Raw genomic sequence first — 16,083 nt, forward strand, 5'->3', positions numbered from 1 at the left:
GATCCTAGCCCAGACTCTGAAGGAACGGAGCTGCAAAGTCACATTACCAAAGGCATGGATATGGAGGGGTGAAAACAACTGTGGCCATTCAATGGAACACTCTGGCCATTTAGGGTAGTGGCAAGGAGACAAGTGAGGAATCTATTAGACCAGACCAGGTGAGAAACAAAGGATAGATCCTCTGCAGAGAAGTGCCACATGAGTGAAGTTTCCTGAGCACTTTTGAGGCACCACACCCTGGCTTAATTCTGCTTTGGAGGCTAGGGGAGTCACCCTGGGTTTGAAGTAAGATTTGGGAAGCTCCTTACCCAAGCAGCTCCTGCACAGTTAGGACTCTTGAAGCTGAAAGAGCCAAAAGACCAGCCAGAATGCTGTCCCTGAACATGTCAGCAGGGGCATAGCCTCCACTCTTTGGAGACCTTAGTGGGAGCCCGGGCTCAGGTTGTGTGGTTCTGGCTCCCACCCTGAAGCAGGGGTTGCTATCTGGGCACTGGCCACCAGAGGGGAGCAGAGGACCGTCCACCAGAAGGGCTGCCTTTGGCTGGGATCCCGCAACTCGGCTGGCCTGAGGTTGGAGATCACTGCAGGCCCTGGTAAAAATTTTTAAAGTTTCCTGAATAGAAAGGCGGGATTGCTTTGCACATAAAGACTTGGGCTCTGGAACCAGACTACTGATGTTCATGTCCCAGCTCTGTCACCAGGGCCAGCTTCACAGTGTGTGACCCGTGCAGTCACAAAGGGCCCCGCGTATGTATAATGCTCTGCTGTACTGCCTGGAAATCCTTAATAACTTTTTTAACAGGGAATCCCGCATTTTTATTTTGTACTGGGCCCCACAAATTATGTAGCTGGTCCTGTCTGTCACTCATTAATTGAGAGTTCCCAGGTCTTGTGTTAACCTCCAACTATTCACCTCATAAGGTTACTGTGAGGCTTATTCAAATTTATATGAAAAGTACATAAAAACACATAATAAATATACAATAACTTTTAGTTACTGCTATGGTTATATTTATTATATTATATGATTATACTATTACAGGGTTCAAAGGTATATTGAGCAGATGATCAAAGTCTGATGACCACTTCTACCTTGTTAACATCCATCTGTCTGTCTGTCCATCCATCTAGCCCGATGGCCAAGCACTTGCTAGGGGATCACAAACTGAGTCAGACCTTGAGGCCGCCCCAGAGGAGCCCACAGTCGAATAGGAGAGCCTCTGGTCGCCAGCTCACTTATGACAGATGAACACAAATGAGCCGATGGCCACCAGGACGGACGGCTGGGCAGCCCTGAACTGCCACGGCCACCAGGACAGGGAAACAGAGGTCTGTGTCTGCGTTTCTGCTTGGAGGCACCAGCTGTGTAAACTTGGGCAGGGCCTTCCTCTCTCTCAATCTCAGCCTCATAAAAATCACCACGCCCCTGCTCCAGGTTGGTTGGAAGATTAAAAGGGAAAATTGGTCATGAACATGCTTCATCAATCACCACGGGGGTACCCCTACCCTCTCTCCCTGCTCACGCGCCCCTCTCCAGTAGTAGAAGGAGACTGAGCTATGGCAGGGAAAGGGGCTCGCCCCTGGCACCCAGAGCTGGCAGGTCTCTGAGTTTTATCCTGGAGCAGCACCGGGCTAGGCAGGAGGATTCCATATTCCTGGTAAAACAGGGGACCCCCTTCTGCAGCTCCTGGGGTGGAAATTATCCACATCCACCCCCCTGGTCTTTTGATGCTCCAGCGATTTGGAGGACTGTCTTTCACTTCCGTCCAGGTGTGGTGGGTAGCATACTGAAATGTTAACCAGGAATTGTTTCTTTTCTCCTGCTCCCTCACCCACATTTCATTGCTTCCCTGGGTCTTCCCCAGTCAGTCATCCAGAGCATTCCTCAATTACCATCTTAGGAAAGGGATGTCAGAGCAGAGCAGAGAATCAGAGTCATTTCTTTTCTCTTCTAGGACATACCTGAGTCCTAAAAGATCTCAGAAGAAAATAAATGAATCGGGCGAATAAAAGATACAGTAGAAAGACTTCATTACCAAGCTGTAGATTAACTGGGCTGAAAGAAGAAGAGAAGAAAGGATGTTTCTTAAGCTTGTATCCAGCTAGTGTTATGACAGAGCTTTCCTTGAATGGCAGGAACTAACGAAAAAAAAAACAAAAAAGGGAAAAAAGGAAACACCTTTCCAAGTCTTTGTAGATTGACTTGCTGGAGAGCTTTCCTGCAGAGCCTATCCATACAATGAATTTGGAGAACAGCTCCAGGGGAAAGCTTAGGGGCCTCCCTGATCCTTTCTGCACATGCATCTCGTTTTGGGCATGTGTGTGTGGCCCTAGATATTACCCCATTTACCCGGTTCTGAATGTCCTTTCTTCCCTTGGAAACAGTTTCCTCATGGCCCCGGGCACTGCACTGTATGTCCTGCAGCCAGCAATCCTTTGCCCCAAGCAGCACAACTTGACCTCTCTCCCACAGTGTCCTGCAGGAGAGCCCTGTGAGCTGCCTTCCACATGCAGGACAAGTTCTGGGACAGCGAGTCCCCCAGGCCCCCTCCAGAGAGACTGGGCCAGGCATACACGGTCCCGGTGTGAGCAGGAGGTTACTCTGCTCCGTCTGGAACCAGGAGGGACCCGCACTGGGAGCCTGGGCTGGATCCACGCTGAGCCAGTGAGGGGACAGGGAGGGGCCAGCAGGGCCTTTAAACGGACTTTTTCTTAATTCGGAGCGTGACCTGCAATGGATGTCCTTTAACCATTTCTGGATCTTTTAGAAAAATGTTCTTGCCAGTTCTTGCTAATTTTTCAAAGCATCTCTGGCCTAAATCCACGTTTTTGTCTGATAAAAACGTCTGCATAATGAACTTTTTTCTTGTAGCACAGGAATGCTCATAATAAATTCTCCATCTGAAAACATCTTTATTTCTCCTTCATTTTTGAAAACTATTTTCTCTCAATAAAGAATTCTGGGTTCAAAACTTTTTCTTTCAATACTTTACAGATACCATTCTGTTGCCTCCTGGCTTCAGTGAGAAGTCTGTTGTTTCTTTTTCCTTTGTTCCTTTTTATGTAAGTTGCCTTTTGTCTCTGGGTTCCATCAAGATTTTCTCTTTTTGTGTCTGGATATGTATATTGTAGTGGTTCTTTGATCATGTTTGGGGTTCTCTGATCTTTTTGGATCTATGCTTTGATGTCTTTCATTGCTTTTAGAAAACTCAACTATTGTATCTTCAATTTTTTTTTCCTACTGGCTCTCTCTTCTCATTCTGAGATTCCATTTACATACATGTTAGACTTCTTGATATTGTCTTTCCACCCTTGGATCATCTGTTCTGTTTTTCCAACTCTTTTTTTCTTTTTGTTTCAGTTGGGTGATTTACATTCACCTGTCTTCAAGTCCACGAATACTTTCCTGTGCTGTGTCAAGTCTACTAAAGGCATTCTTCATCTCTGTTATTTTTTCCCCTTGCATTCCCATTTGGTTATTTCATATAGTTTCTGTATCTCTGCTGAAATTACCCACCTGTTCTTGCAACTTTTCCACTAGAAACTTTCACATATTAATCACAGTTATATCCTGCTGTTGGAAGTTGTTGAGGACCCAGAGAAATGGAACAGAACCTAGAGACCCCCTCAGCAGGCACCAGAGCCCTCCTGCTAGACTCTGCTTGTCCAGAGGCCCAGCCATCCCCAGCAGAGGTTATTTTCTGCTGGTTGATGGTGCCCTCTCTCTAAGGAAGTTGGGTTAATCTCCAGCCCAAGACACAGGCACTGACTTGGTCTCCAAAAGAACATTTATTCCCAAAATTGAGGCCATGAGTACAAAAATTTCTCCTCCCTGGCCTCTGCCCATCCCACCAGATGATTCTCCAGCCTCTACAATAACATGCCTCTTTGGCCTACAAACGCCTTCTGTAGATGCCTTGGTCTCGGCTCCTCAGGACCAAGAGGCTGGTGGGGCCTCCGATTACAGCTCAATGTGCTGTGTCTGTGGTGGCTTCTCTGCTGCCTCCCTGGCCAGAAGCTCGGTCCAGAAAGTTGTTTCCTTGTCTTTCAGCTTCTGGGCTGCCTTGGTGGTGAGGCCAATCTGTAGGTACCCTTCCTTCTGGTCATATGCCGGCCAATGGGGCAGCCCCTCACCATTGGGGTTCCTGGGAACAGAATTACATAGAAATTCCACAAAGCCACCATGTGATCCCCTGGCTGCATCTCTACCAAGAGGCTTGCAGACCCCCAGAGACAGGGGCAGCCTGCCTGTTTGTAGAGAGCTCCCACTGTCAGAGCGTTAGGACTCCTGGGTCAGGAGTTTGATCACTCAAACTTTAGAAGCTACTCCTTCCCAGCAGATATACCCCCTCCCCAAACCTGCTCCACCTCTGCCACCAGCCTCACCCATTCCGTGCAAAGTTAGCCCAGAACTTCATCACCATCTTGCTGAGCTTGATTTCCTCTTCTGAGGCACCCACTGTGGAAGAAAAGGAAAAGCCTTTGCCAACTCAAAGTGTGGTTCATGGACCAACAGCCTCAGCATCACCTGGGAGCTCATTAGAAATGCAGAATCTCAGCCCTTACTCCAGACCAAGTGAACCAAAACCCGCATTTCAACAAAATCCTGGGTAATTTGTGTGCATTTTAAATTTAGAAGGGCTGATCTAGGATTTGGTGATGGGCCTGCAGTTGATCCAAAGCGATCTGCATTTGCCTTTTGTACCCATGTGTTCCTCCCCTACCCTTTAGCACGGAAATGCCACACCCCAGGGTCTCTGCTACAGCAGGATTTCACTCTCTCTTGGGTCTTTTCTCCATCTCCTTCACCCACCCACATTTTCAAGGAGTCTGCAGAAATGGAGCTGAAATTGTCCTGAGGAGTTATCCAACCAGGAGATGCCCAGAAGCACTGGTATGTCAGTTGTTAGCCATGGGGGAGGTCATAAAGCATCTGTAACTGCTAATATGTAAGGTACTAAAGATATTTATGAAAGAGTTTCTTTAAAATATTGTATGATTAAATATATTAATATTTAAAAGATATGGGTTTTAGGGAGATAGGTAGGGTAGATAGAGATAGATGATGGACAGGTAGACAACCGGACATGCATTTAAAAGATGTGAGTTATAGGTAGATGGTTAGATAGATGGGTAGACAGACACACATAAGACCCGATTCAAGGTTAACATCAGCCCTAACCTTACTCCCATTTACATTCTGATATTCTCTGCCAGTGGGAGATAAAGAGACAAAGGGGTGGCATGGTCCACCACCTGTCTTATTGATACCCCTGGCAAGGATTCTGAGAAAATCATTCTTATGCATGTTAGAGCGGGAGAAAGGCCATGAACAGCCCAATGTAGTTGAACCCTGTTTGGGTGAACTCAGGAAACTAAGGGCCAGAAAGGAGGAGGAACTTGCCCAAAGCCACCAAACCAAGACTTGAACCCAGATCTCCTAACTCCAAGTTATAGCCAACCAAGAACCATCACCTTTTAAAATTGGGGCCCCGAAGACGGAGAAGATCTCATCCCCGTGGTCTGCTACCGTGGTCTTGGTTTCCGTGTCTAAGAAGCTTGGGTGATGCTGAAACTCATACATGTAGGTGGGGGCTCCAGCATCTGGGAAGACATGGATTCATGCACAGTTCATTTTGCCAGGCACACCTGGATGGCATCAAGATCAAGGTGGGGGAGAGAGTGGGACTTGGTTGCACACTCAGGGACTTGGTTGCAAACCTGGGTCCTGAGTACACAACAACATTAATAACTGCTGCATTTGTCTGTGCTAGGAACCCTGTGTGGCTCTGCAGGAGGCCTCTGGTTATCAGCACAGGAGGGAAACGGAGTTCCAGGAAGGCTCAGCAGCTTGTTTAAGGCATAGCAAGTAGAAGTGGAACAGGATTTAACCAGGTCTTTTGTTGAATGAATGAATGAGTACTGGATGAATGAATGGGTGGATGGATGCTGAAAGCCCGGGGTCAATCTATTCAAAATGACTACCATTATAGGGGCACTAGGTCAGTGCATCTAATCCCTCTTACCTAAGATGCATACACACACACACACACAAATCTATAGACATCCAGTTCACACGACGGTGCTTCACTGATAACAGACAATTTGCACTCCTTTGGAGAATATCTGCAGCCTTCTTGGTTATCTTCTATTCTGCCTGATTTTAAGAACCCATTCTGAGAAGAGCAACTCAAATCCAAGTTTCTTGTGAAAGCAAGGTTATTTAAATACCATATTCACAGGAAAGGAACAATCTGTCTCTGTGTCTCAGGAAACCACAAACTCAGCAGTTTCATATTTACCTGTCACTTCACTTATCTTGCTTCCTGCTTGGCTCAGGGAGTGTTAAGGTGGGGGTGGAAAAGAGAAGGAACCACGGAAGGACAAACAGATCCCTCCTCCCTCCTCCTCTCCCCTGCCCGCCTCTCTACCCGCAAGGCTCTCTGCTCAAGGCCCCAGAAGAGATAATCAGTTTTTCTGCTAATTGGTTCATCCAATCCCTGCCACAGCGGGACTAATCCTGGGCCACACGGCTTGGGGAGCCCTCGGGGGAGTGAGCCATCAGGCCCCAGGCCAGGCGGATGGGGAAGTTTCATAACTTTTTCCTCCCCTGAGTGCAATAAGAAATTTGAGAAATACAGAAAAAAGAAAGATGAATGGAAGGATGGCCTGTAACCATACCACTCCGAGAAAGCCTCTGTTGGTATTTTAGCCCAGGGCCTGTTACAGACATAAAATTGGGATAACATTGTACATGTTATTTGGTAATATACTGTAATAATTTCTTCACATTGATAAGTATTCATCCACAAAATGACATAACAATAAATGTCTCCCAACATTTAATCAATATTAAAGCAACATTAAATCAATTAGGATGTAGCCTAATGGATTTAATCGTCTCCCTTCTCCTTCACTGAACTCTTGGTTTGAACAGAAGCATTGTTTGAACAAGCATTCCTCCTGTGGCGCTGAAATCCACTTCTTAAACAGGTGCTTCCAACTCAAGCAGATCTTGCTGAAAGGAGATGGTTTAAACTTGCCTCTGTCACTCAAAAGTGTTGGAAAGGAACTTAGAACCTAACCATAGGAGAAAGGTCATACTTATTTTAGGCAGCATCTTGCCCAAACGAAATTCTTTTTATTTTTCTTTCAACTTTCTAGTTAAACCCATTGAGATTTATAAAATTCCTACAATCACAACCCATGTCTTCAAGGGAAAGCTGGGCACAAACTGAGTAATATCAACTGGCAACAAGAGAAGCAGCAACAACAAGAAAGCTTATAATCAAAGATACGTGAATTAAAACACAGTATGATGTTCTTTTTGGCATGTGGGGTAGGCCTTATGAAATTGGCAGCATTATTTTTATTTCTTAATTTTGATATCAGTATCCCACGTGGGAAAGAGAGTTAAGAGATCCATACTCATATTCTGGAAAGCAATTTCACAATATGTGTCAAGGGCTCCCAGAATCCAGCTCTGGTAATTTCACTTCTAAAAAACAATCTGAAGAGAATTATTAGAGTCGTGGTCAAAGGTTTATGCACATATGGCTGCTCATAATATTGTCTGTAGCATCAAAATATGAGCAGCCAACCTAAAAACATCCAATAGGACAGGGACGTTAAACGTTAATGATAATGCATCCATTCCGTGGGATAACATGCAGTCAGTGAAATATATGTTTTTGATGGATTTTTAATGATATTGAGGAAATTCCCACAATATAGTGTTATATGAACAAAAACCATAGTATAAAATTGATTTTTAATTATATGTAAACCATGGAAAAACTATTAGAAGAAAATATACCACAAATTTACAGCAGATTCCTCCGGGTGGAGGAATTATGAGTGATAACTCATTTCTTCTTGACGAGTTTCCATATTGTCAAAACTTTCTACAATTGTAACATTAATTTTGTACTCGAAGAGTTCTTTTTATCAAAATAGAATGAAACAAATACAGGAACGAAAGAATAAAATTGAAGAAATCTGTGTAGTCCTGGCAAAAAGCACCTAAAATTAACATCACATAATATCCAGCAGCAGATATGGAAAGGGACACTGGAGATCAGACTTGTAGCAGGAGGCAAAACCAAATTTGTGAACAAATAGATTTGACCCCAGGCGGCCCCTGCCTAAGGGGCCCTGGTGAGGAGGAAGTGGTAATTAGCACCTGCACATTATCGCTCAGAGATGTTCTTGGGTGCATAGCAGGTCAGCTGTGGGCAGTGCGCTTCCTGCTGTAGCTAGTTTTTATTTTGCTTATAAAGTCCTGAATTTAAAAACCCTTGCTGCACAGTTAGAGGGAGAGGTCTGGACCAGGGACCCATTCTCCAGCTTGCAGATCAGGTGAACGAGGTCCTCAAAAGACCCTCAAAATAGCTCCCAGAAGGCGACACCTCTTCTCCAGGTGAACTTGCCCATCCCCAACCTCATCCCCACCCACACAGCCTTGGATCACGGTCGGAAAGCCCCGAGGTCGACCCTGCCCTGGTGCCCAGCTTGCTCACATCAGCACACACTGGGGTGCACGAAAGCCTGTCACAGACACCCACATTTCTCCAGACCCCCCCCCCCCCACACACACACACACTTCCCACTGCTCATTGCTTTTGTCTGCCTTGGTCCCTGTCAACCTTCCTGATCCTATGCCTGGCTCCCACTTTTCCAGCAGCTCCAATGATTAACAGACTAATTTCCAGCTGTCCCTGACCTTGGACCCCCTTCCCAGACATACCTTCCAATATTTGTCTTCTAGGCCCACATTCTCCATAACATCAGGTAAGAAGCACCTGTAGCAGAGGCTGCGGCGTCTCACCCATATCCCCTCTCTCTGGGCATGCCAGTCTGAAACCCCCTTCTAGCATCTACCACTCTTTGCTGAGGGCTTTGTATGGTCACCGGAGACTACTCTATGTGAGCAGCAGATCAGAAGTGCCAGGGGTTTAGCAGCCCCTTGGGAAGGGATTTCAAACCGTGACTAAGGGAAGTTGGTGGGTAAGTGCCCCAGCTCCCTTGTGGCTCAGACAGGATAACCCTGAGACATGCATTCTGCTCCTTTCCTGGGCTTCCCCAGCTCCAGTTGTCCACAGTGGATAATCGTTCGACAATGCATCATGAATGGTCTTCCTTCCCTGTCCTGTGTCACTTCCCCATGCCCCGGTTGGTGTTTCCTGGGATCACCTCCCAAATAACCCACTTGGTTCCATTTCTCAGAATCTGGTTCCACCAGAAATGCAAATAGGACAACGCTCCACCCCAGATCTTATGGAATCGGTCCTTGAGGTTGGACCCTAGGCACTTTCTATGCTGGGGGTTGGGGGTGGGCCAGACAGGCACAGAAGCTGGAGGGGTCCCAGTCCCCTCCTGCCCAACCTCAGGGACTCACCTCTGTGGTGACGGGCCACCCTCACAGACGGGACACCAAATGCTGCATCTCCCATCAAGTCCAGGAACCGGTCTTTCTTTTTGACAGGGTCGTCTGTCCCTCCCAAATACTCCTCAATGACCACTGAAGTCAGCTCCTCAGGGACTGACTGAAATGGGTCAAGAGTAAAAAGTGACCACCAGGCTCCCCACCCCTGGTGAGCTGATGTGGCTTCTCCACCCAATGAAGAAAGCTTGAACTAAAGGTGCACGACTCTTTGCAATACTTCCCCAGGGTGGTGAGGTGGGAAAGGCAGAAAAATGGGGGCAGAATCCTGAGGTCCTAATCTTTGTGCTGCCATTTAAATGCTGTGTGATCTGGGGTGAGCCCCTTCCTCTCTGAGGGTCTCAGCCCATCCCCATGATGCCAAAGCCTCTTACAACAAGGGGGTAGGACTTCCACAAGAGTGACTCAGCTGTCTTCTCATCCAGGGTGTCTTCAGAGAGCGGATAGCCCATCAGCTGTTTAAAAAGTGATTAAGCATTTGTGAATCATTAAAAATTAACAGGGAAAACCAACCAACCAAACCAACACACTGAAGATCCTCTTACTTTGTTATGCTTCAGTGAGCACAGGTCTTGGACAAATTGGGAAAAACCAATGAATCAAATGGACTTATACCCAGAAACAAAAGTTGTGTAAAGAAGATAAAAACATGTTTAGCAGAAGCTGCCACAAACCTCTGCAGTCCACAGTGACATTATATCAGTGCTGGGACCTGGTGGCCAGTGAGTCGGACTGGGCAGGGGCAAGCCAGGCTAGTGTTGACACAGAAGGCTGTGGGCTGACAACACACACCTCACAAACACGCCACCTGTCTCAGATGCCCGAGGGAGCCCACAGTCCCGCCCAATTGGCTTTGGCCTTTGGGACAACTTCTGGAATCCTTCTGAAGGGAAAGCGCTTCACTCTCAAACCAAACCAGTTCTCCTTAATTCCCAAACTCCTTCCTATTCTAGCTTCCATTTTCCCATCTGAACAATTATGATCTCTACATGCTCTCCCAGCACCCACATGCCAGGGTTCTTTGATGAGCAGGGCACAGAGAGGATACGGGTGGCAGAGCCACCCAGTTGACTGTCCGGCCATTCCGAGAAGGTTTCCATGAAAATGTCAACTTCTGCGAAGGGGAGAAACTGCCCTAGGCTCAAAGAGGCGCCTGGAGAATAAAGAAACCCCAGAACCGGAGATGGGAGGAGCCATGGGTGGGGGGCGAGGCTGTTTAAGAGGCCTCCGTGTTCTCACCATTGGAATAATCCAGCCAAACTCCCGCTTGTTGATTCCGACCATGTAGGGGACAGTGTTGAAAGTCTTTTCAGCCAGCAGCTCTTCGGGTGTCTTTGGCAGCAGCACGCCATCCACCACAGTGGGCAGGAAGGGACAGCTCTGGGGAGGAGAGCAGCATGACAGCCAAGTGACACCCCCGCCCCCTCTCTGCCTGTCTGAGGACAAGGCCACCACTGAGGACCTGCATGGCTTTGGGTGGTGGCCACAGATGCTCAGGATCCTAACAAAGGGGGCTAAGTCTGTGTGACCCCAGAGGACAGAACTTCATCAGGTGCTAGAAGTGGTACAGTGATGGGGGGGGGAGTCTTCACTCATATTTGAAATACATATATATTTCAATCTGAAGTGTGTGTGTATCAACATTTAAACATGAGCTATTCTTGATAAATGGCTTGTTCCAAGGAGGTAGCAAGCTCCTCATCACTCAAGGTGCTTAAACTGAGACTTGATTTCCCCCATTTGAAAGGAATACTGTAAATAAAAGAATCAGGGATGGGCAGAGATATTTATATGGGCACAGATTAAATCAAGCAGACTCCCATGCCACCCTCTAGAAAGCTGTTTCCAGGTAGAGTTATATTCTATACTTGGCCACCCTGATGTGGTTTTGGAGAATACTATCCGGATTCAAAACTGGCTCTGCTCTTAGTCCAGGTGTCTTGAGAAAGTAATGTCACCTGGTTGTGCCTCAGTTTCCTCATCTATCAGATGGGTTGTTGGGGAGACTCAATGACAGAACACATGCAAAATGCTCAGCACAGCACCTGGTACCTGGAAAGGGCTCGAGAGCTGTCAGAATCTGGGGCACCTACTGCTGCCTGTGGGACACCAGCAAGAGAGCATCTCGTTCCAGAAGGGAGACACAGGGCAAGCCACGTGGAGGAGGGGACTGCCATCTGTGGTGGCTCCAGGCAGAGTGTGGGCAATGGGACAGAGGGGGCACTGTGAATCTTCAAATGCTAGAGTCCTGGGCCTGCAGGGATGTCATGGGGTGTGAACTAGAGAGAGGGTCAGCAAACCCTGTCAGCTGGCCATTCAAAGATATCCAGACCCATCCCTTCTCGCCACCTCCACTGCTTTCATCCCACTGCCCGGGTAAATACAGCACTGTGGCCTCCCAACTCCTCTCCCTGCCATGCCCTGCTCTCTTCCTCCAGGCTACTGTCAACATAGTAGTTAAAAAGACCCTTTGTAAAATCGAAGATTATTTCAGTCCTCTGTCCAAAATCGCTGGAAGTTTCCCACTATGACTCGAATCAAAATCCAAGTCCTTTAAGTGACCACTCGTACCTCTCATTACCTCTTTAGCCTCAAGCCCATTCTCTTCCCTCTCTCACCCCACTCCGGCCACACTGGCCTACTGCCCCATGGCCTTTGCATCTGCTGTTCCCTCTGCTCGGAACACTCTTCCTCGAGTGCTCCCGAGGGCTCATTTCCTTCCCTCCTCCAGGATGTGGCTCAGAGGTAAGCTTCTCATGGAGCCTTCTCTGCCCCTTCTATTGAAAATTCAAACTACCAGCAAGCTCTACTCCCATTGCTCGCTTTATTTTTCTCCATAACACTGACCATCATCAAACATATTATGTATTTTATATGTTTATTGTAAGGCTCCAAAAAGGCAGGGAATTTTGACTGTTTTGTCTATTTCACTGCTATGTCTCCAGTTCCTCAGTGAGCTCCCAGCACATAGTAAGCGTTTATTAAAAAGCTGCTGAATAACTGAATGAATCTCATTAATCCTCACAACAGCCTTCTAAGGTACGGGCTGTTATCCCCAGGAGGGCACAGAGAGACCAGGACTGTGAGATGCTGAGGAACCCCATAGCCCACTGGAAGGCGAGAGGTGAGGGAGAAGGAAATGGGGAAGATGCCACAAAAGTTTCCTGTGTGGCTAAGATTCCAGATCCCTCCTGACAGCTGTGCAACAGTGCAGCTGCCCGAGTTAATCAGCCGTGGAGATCTGGGCTTGCCAATCAAGAAACCCCTTATCCAGTTAGCGTCTCTGCCTCCCCACAGAGGAAGATCCTAGCTCAGCCTCTTCCTGCAGGGGCATTTTGGGTGCAGGCTGGTTCTAGAGGACACAGACTTGGTGACAGGGAGCACTGGACTGGGAGACTAGGGCATGGGTTCCAGTCCTGCCTCTGGTCCTCTTGGCTGTGTTTCCCAGACAAGTCACTGGCCCTCTCTGGGGCTTCAGTAATATCAACACAAGGAGTTATTATGATTCTGCAAGAGAGAATTCTTTCATCTCCAATTAACTGGAGCTTAAAGGTGCCAAGACTTAAATCCTATAATAAAGAAACCAAAGGCCTTACCTCTTTTGGGTCTCCAACTAAATCAAGAGCAAAAGGTTTCTGTAAAGACAAAGGCAGAGGATGTGGGTGAGAAAGCTTCCTGGTAGAGAAGCTGATCTTTTGTGAGCTGCGCACCGGGGGTATCAGGTTCTCCCTCCTGGTGCCACCCTGGCTGCACGGAGAGGAGGTGGGCAGGACACTGGCTGCCCTGGCGTGAACGCAGGGTAAGGGTGTGAGATGGGGCAGGGACGGGCACTAACAAGGCAAGGACAGGCCCGAGGGAGCCCCAGCCAGGGTAGCTGAACTCCAGAGTGTACCTCTGCTATTTCTGTCTGCCCTGTCTCCCATCCTTTCCTTTTCTCCTGGAACAGCACCAATTTTCCTTTGGGGGGCCTCCCTCTTCCCCATTCTCACTTCATGAATCCAGGCATGTATATGTGATTTGGGGTCTTCCATCTCCCCAACTACAGTGATTAGTTCAGGGATGGGCATATGTCAATCAAACAGAGTTTATCCCACAACCTCTGCTAGAATTTTTGTGAAAGAGCCATCTCTTTCCACCAGGGATTCTAAGCAGATAGGATGTAAGTCTAGAGGGCAGTGTTGTCTTTAATACCCACCCCTCAGGGGAAAAACCTGTCTGAGAGTGAAGCCAAACTGAGAGTATGAAGCTGAAGGAGAGAAACATACAGATTCCCAATCACATCACATAAGCATCTGGATCCAGCCATGCCTGAAGCTGTGTACTCATAGACTTTTCAGTTACCTGAAGATTATGTTACAGTAATATCCCCTTTTTGCTAAGACACTCTGAGATGAGTTTTCTCATTTGTATTAAAATGTCCTGACTCATACAAGCTCACTGAAATTCACCCCACCCCATGGTTCTCTTCACTGTGCAGTCACCAAGATTGTACTTATGTTACATTACATAGCAGCCAACAGGCCTGAGCAGTGCACAGGAAGTCACCAGTAAGCTTCCTGCCAATATGGGTCATGGCTCCACTAACAGGTGTGTGTGTGCGTATTGGGGAGGGGGAGTGGATCATCATAGAAGGCACTTCCACACAATCTCAGAAAATCTCAGAAAGATATCCTAGACTCTTAAATTCTCTGGATTTTCTCAAAGTCACCAACTCTCCCCTTATAAACTTGGTCCCCTTGTGCCACATGGAGACTTGCTTAAATATTTGCTCTTTCAGGCAACAGAAAATACTTGTGTTTTAATTCTTCAAACACTTATTTGGCTGAGAGACAAAGAACAAAGCCCCAAACCCACATGGGGCTCAGCCTACGGGGATACGGGCAGAGTCCAGTGCTAGATCCTGTCCCTGGAAGTCTAGGAATATTCTCAGGAGGCCGGGATTCAGACAGAGAGTCCGAGGGCTCTGGCTACTCTGGCATTCACAGTCACACCTTTCCCCATAAAGAGAATAATAGCTCTCCTTGGCCCTACACCCTGTATCCTCCAGGTGTCTGCCCTGCAGTAGTTTCCCTGTGGTGATAGATGAAATAGCCATCCATCAACAATCCTCAAATGTTGCCTTCTCTGTGAAGCATCCCTGCTGGTTATAAAGGGTACTTCCCCTCTCCAACCTCCCATCACACTTAACCACTAAGAATATGGGTGCAGTTCTCCTTGGATCGTTCCTTGTGAGAGCAGCGACTGTGTCTGATCCATGTCCACATCACCTCCCTGGACACTCCCACCATACACTTAGTGTGGATGGATGGATGGATGGATGGATGAATGGATGGATGAATGGATGATGGACGATGGATGATGGATGATGGATGGATGAATAGGTGTATGGATGGCTATGTTAGAATCCAAATTGAGGCAAGTTCTCAGAAAAATCTAGAAAATGGGGCTACTACAGAATTATAATAAAGGTAGTTTCTAAATTAACCAAAATACATTGTGACAATCTTTCTGGAATGGATGCACCTACCATCTTCAGCATCGTCTCCAAGAGCTCGTCCTCAGTCTTCCGGCGCAGGCAGTCAACTATGACAGCTGAGGTGGTGGTTTTACACCCAGCAAAGACAGCAATTTGCTGCAGAGATCACAGGCAGCATGAGAATTCAAGAACAATGTCCTCCATCAACACTAACAGGCCTTCTCCCCAACCCCAAACTTTGAAGGCGTCTTGACCAGCAGATGTGGGTCCCGGGTCCCTGTCTTGCCCTTGTTGCTAATTCAAAGTGTGACTTGAGCATATTACACAACCCCTCTGTCTCTGTTTCCTAAACTCTGTTAAAAACTCAGAGCTGAATGTGTAAAGACAAGCCGTATGGAGTGGAGGTTAAGAGCATGGACTCTGGAATCAGCGACTGGATTCAGATCGTATCTCCCCCATTTGCCAGCCACTCAACCTCAGGCAAAACACTCGACTCCTCTGTTCTTCACGTTCGTCCCCCAAAGATGGGGGTCATGATCGGACCTGGCTTATAAGACAAGTTAACAGATGTAAAGTGCTAGGTAGGACACTAAGTCTCACACACACTAAAATAGTTGCACAATTGCCAGAGGCCCAGGAAACATGGCCCACACAAAGGCCCTTTGGAAAGCATGGACTGTGATTTAAAAGCGAGCCCTGGAGGGTCCCTTCTGATGTACAGCATATGTCGCTTTGCAGTTGAATGAGGAATCTGTGTCACAGCTAAGTTTCCATCTGCGAAGTCATGTAGTAGAGGCTCTCTAGGGCAGGGGTCGGTCAAATTTTTATTAGAGAGCCAAACGGTAAATATTTAAGGTTTTGCAGACCATATGGTCTCTGTTACAGCTACTCAACTCTGCTGCTGTAATGAGAAGCAGCCCTGGAGGATATGTAAATGAATGGGCAAGGCTGTGTTCCAATAAAACTTTATGAACACTGAAATCTGATTTTCTTATTTTCATGGGTCATGAAAGATTATTTTTCTTTTGATTTTGTTTTCAATCATTTAAAAAGGGAAAAATCATTCTAAAACCTCAGGGGCCATATAAAGGTAGGTGGTAAGCCAAAAATGGCCCATCCCTCACCTAGGGCAAGCCACTGAGGTGGCACCGATTAATCCCAAAGC

The 16,083-nt window shown here is 47.2% G+C and overlaps 1 protein-coding gene across 1 annotated transcript in view; it reads right to left on the reverse strand.

Annotated features, from left to right (window-relative positions):
- Positions 1-3,770: 3,770 nt before the first annotated feature.
- The window catches only part of CES1 (carboxylesterase 1), a 37,700-nt gene continuing 25,387 nt past the window's right edge, over positions 3,771-16,083 (reverse strand). The window contains exons 7-14 of the mRNA XM_037815616.1: positions 14,970-15,074; positions 13,039-13,077; positions 10,682-10,822; positions 9,817-9,897; positions 9,398-9,545; positions 5,476-5,604; positions 4,387-4,459; positions 3,771-4,145 (exon numbers count right to left, since the gene is read on the reverse strand). Of these exons, the coding sequence (XP_037671544.1) occupies positions 3,962-4,145; positions 4,387-4,459; positions 5,476-5,604; positions 9,398-9,545; positions 9,817-9,897; positions 10,682-10,822; positions 13,039-13,077; positions 14,970-15,074 (900 nt within the window). The 3' untranslated portion in view covers positions 3,771-3,961. The remainder of the gene's footprint in view (positions 4,146-4,386; positions 4,460-5,475; positions 5,605-9,397; positions 9,546-9,816; positions 9,898-10,681; positions 10,823-13,038; positions 13,078-14,969; positions 15,075-16,083) is intronic.

Source organism: Choloepus didactylus, chromosome 22, assembly GCF_015220235.1.
Source record: "Choloepus didactylus isolate mChoDid1 chromosome 22, mChoDid1.pri, whole genome shotgun sequence".
NCBI lineage: Eukaryota > Metazoa > Chordata > Mammalia > Pilosa > Megalonychidae > Choloepus > Choloepus didactylus.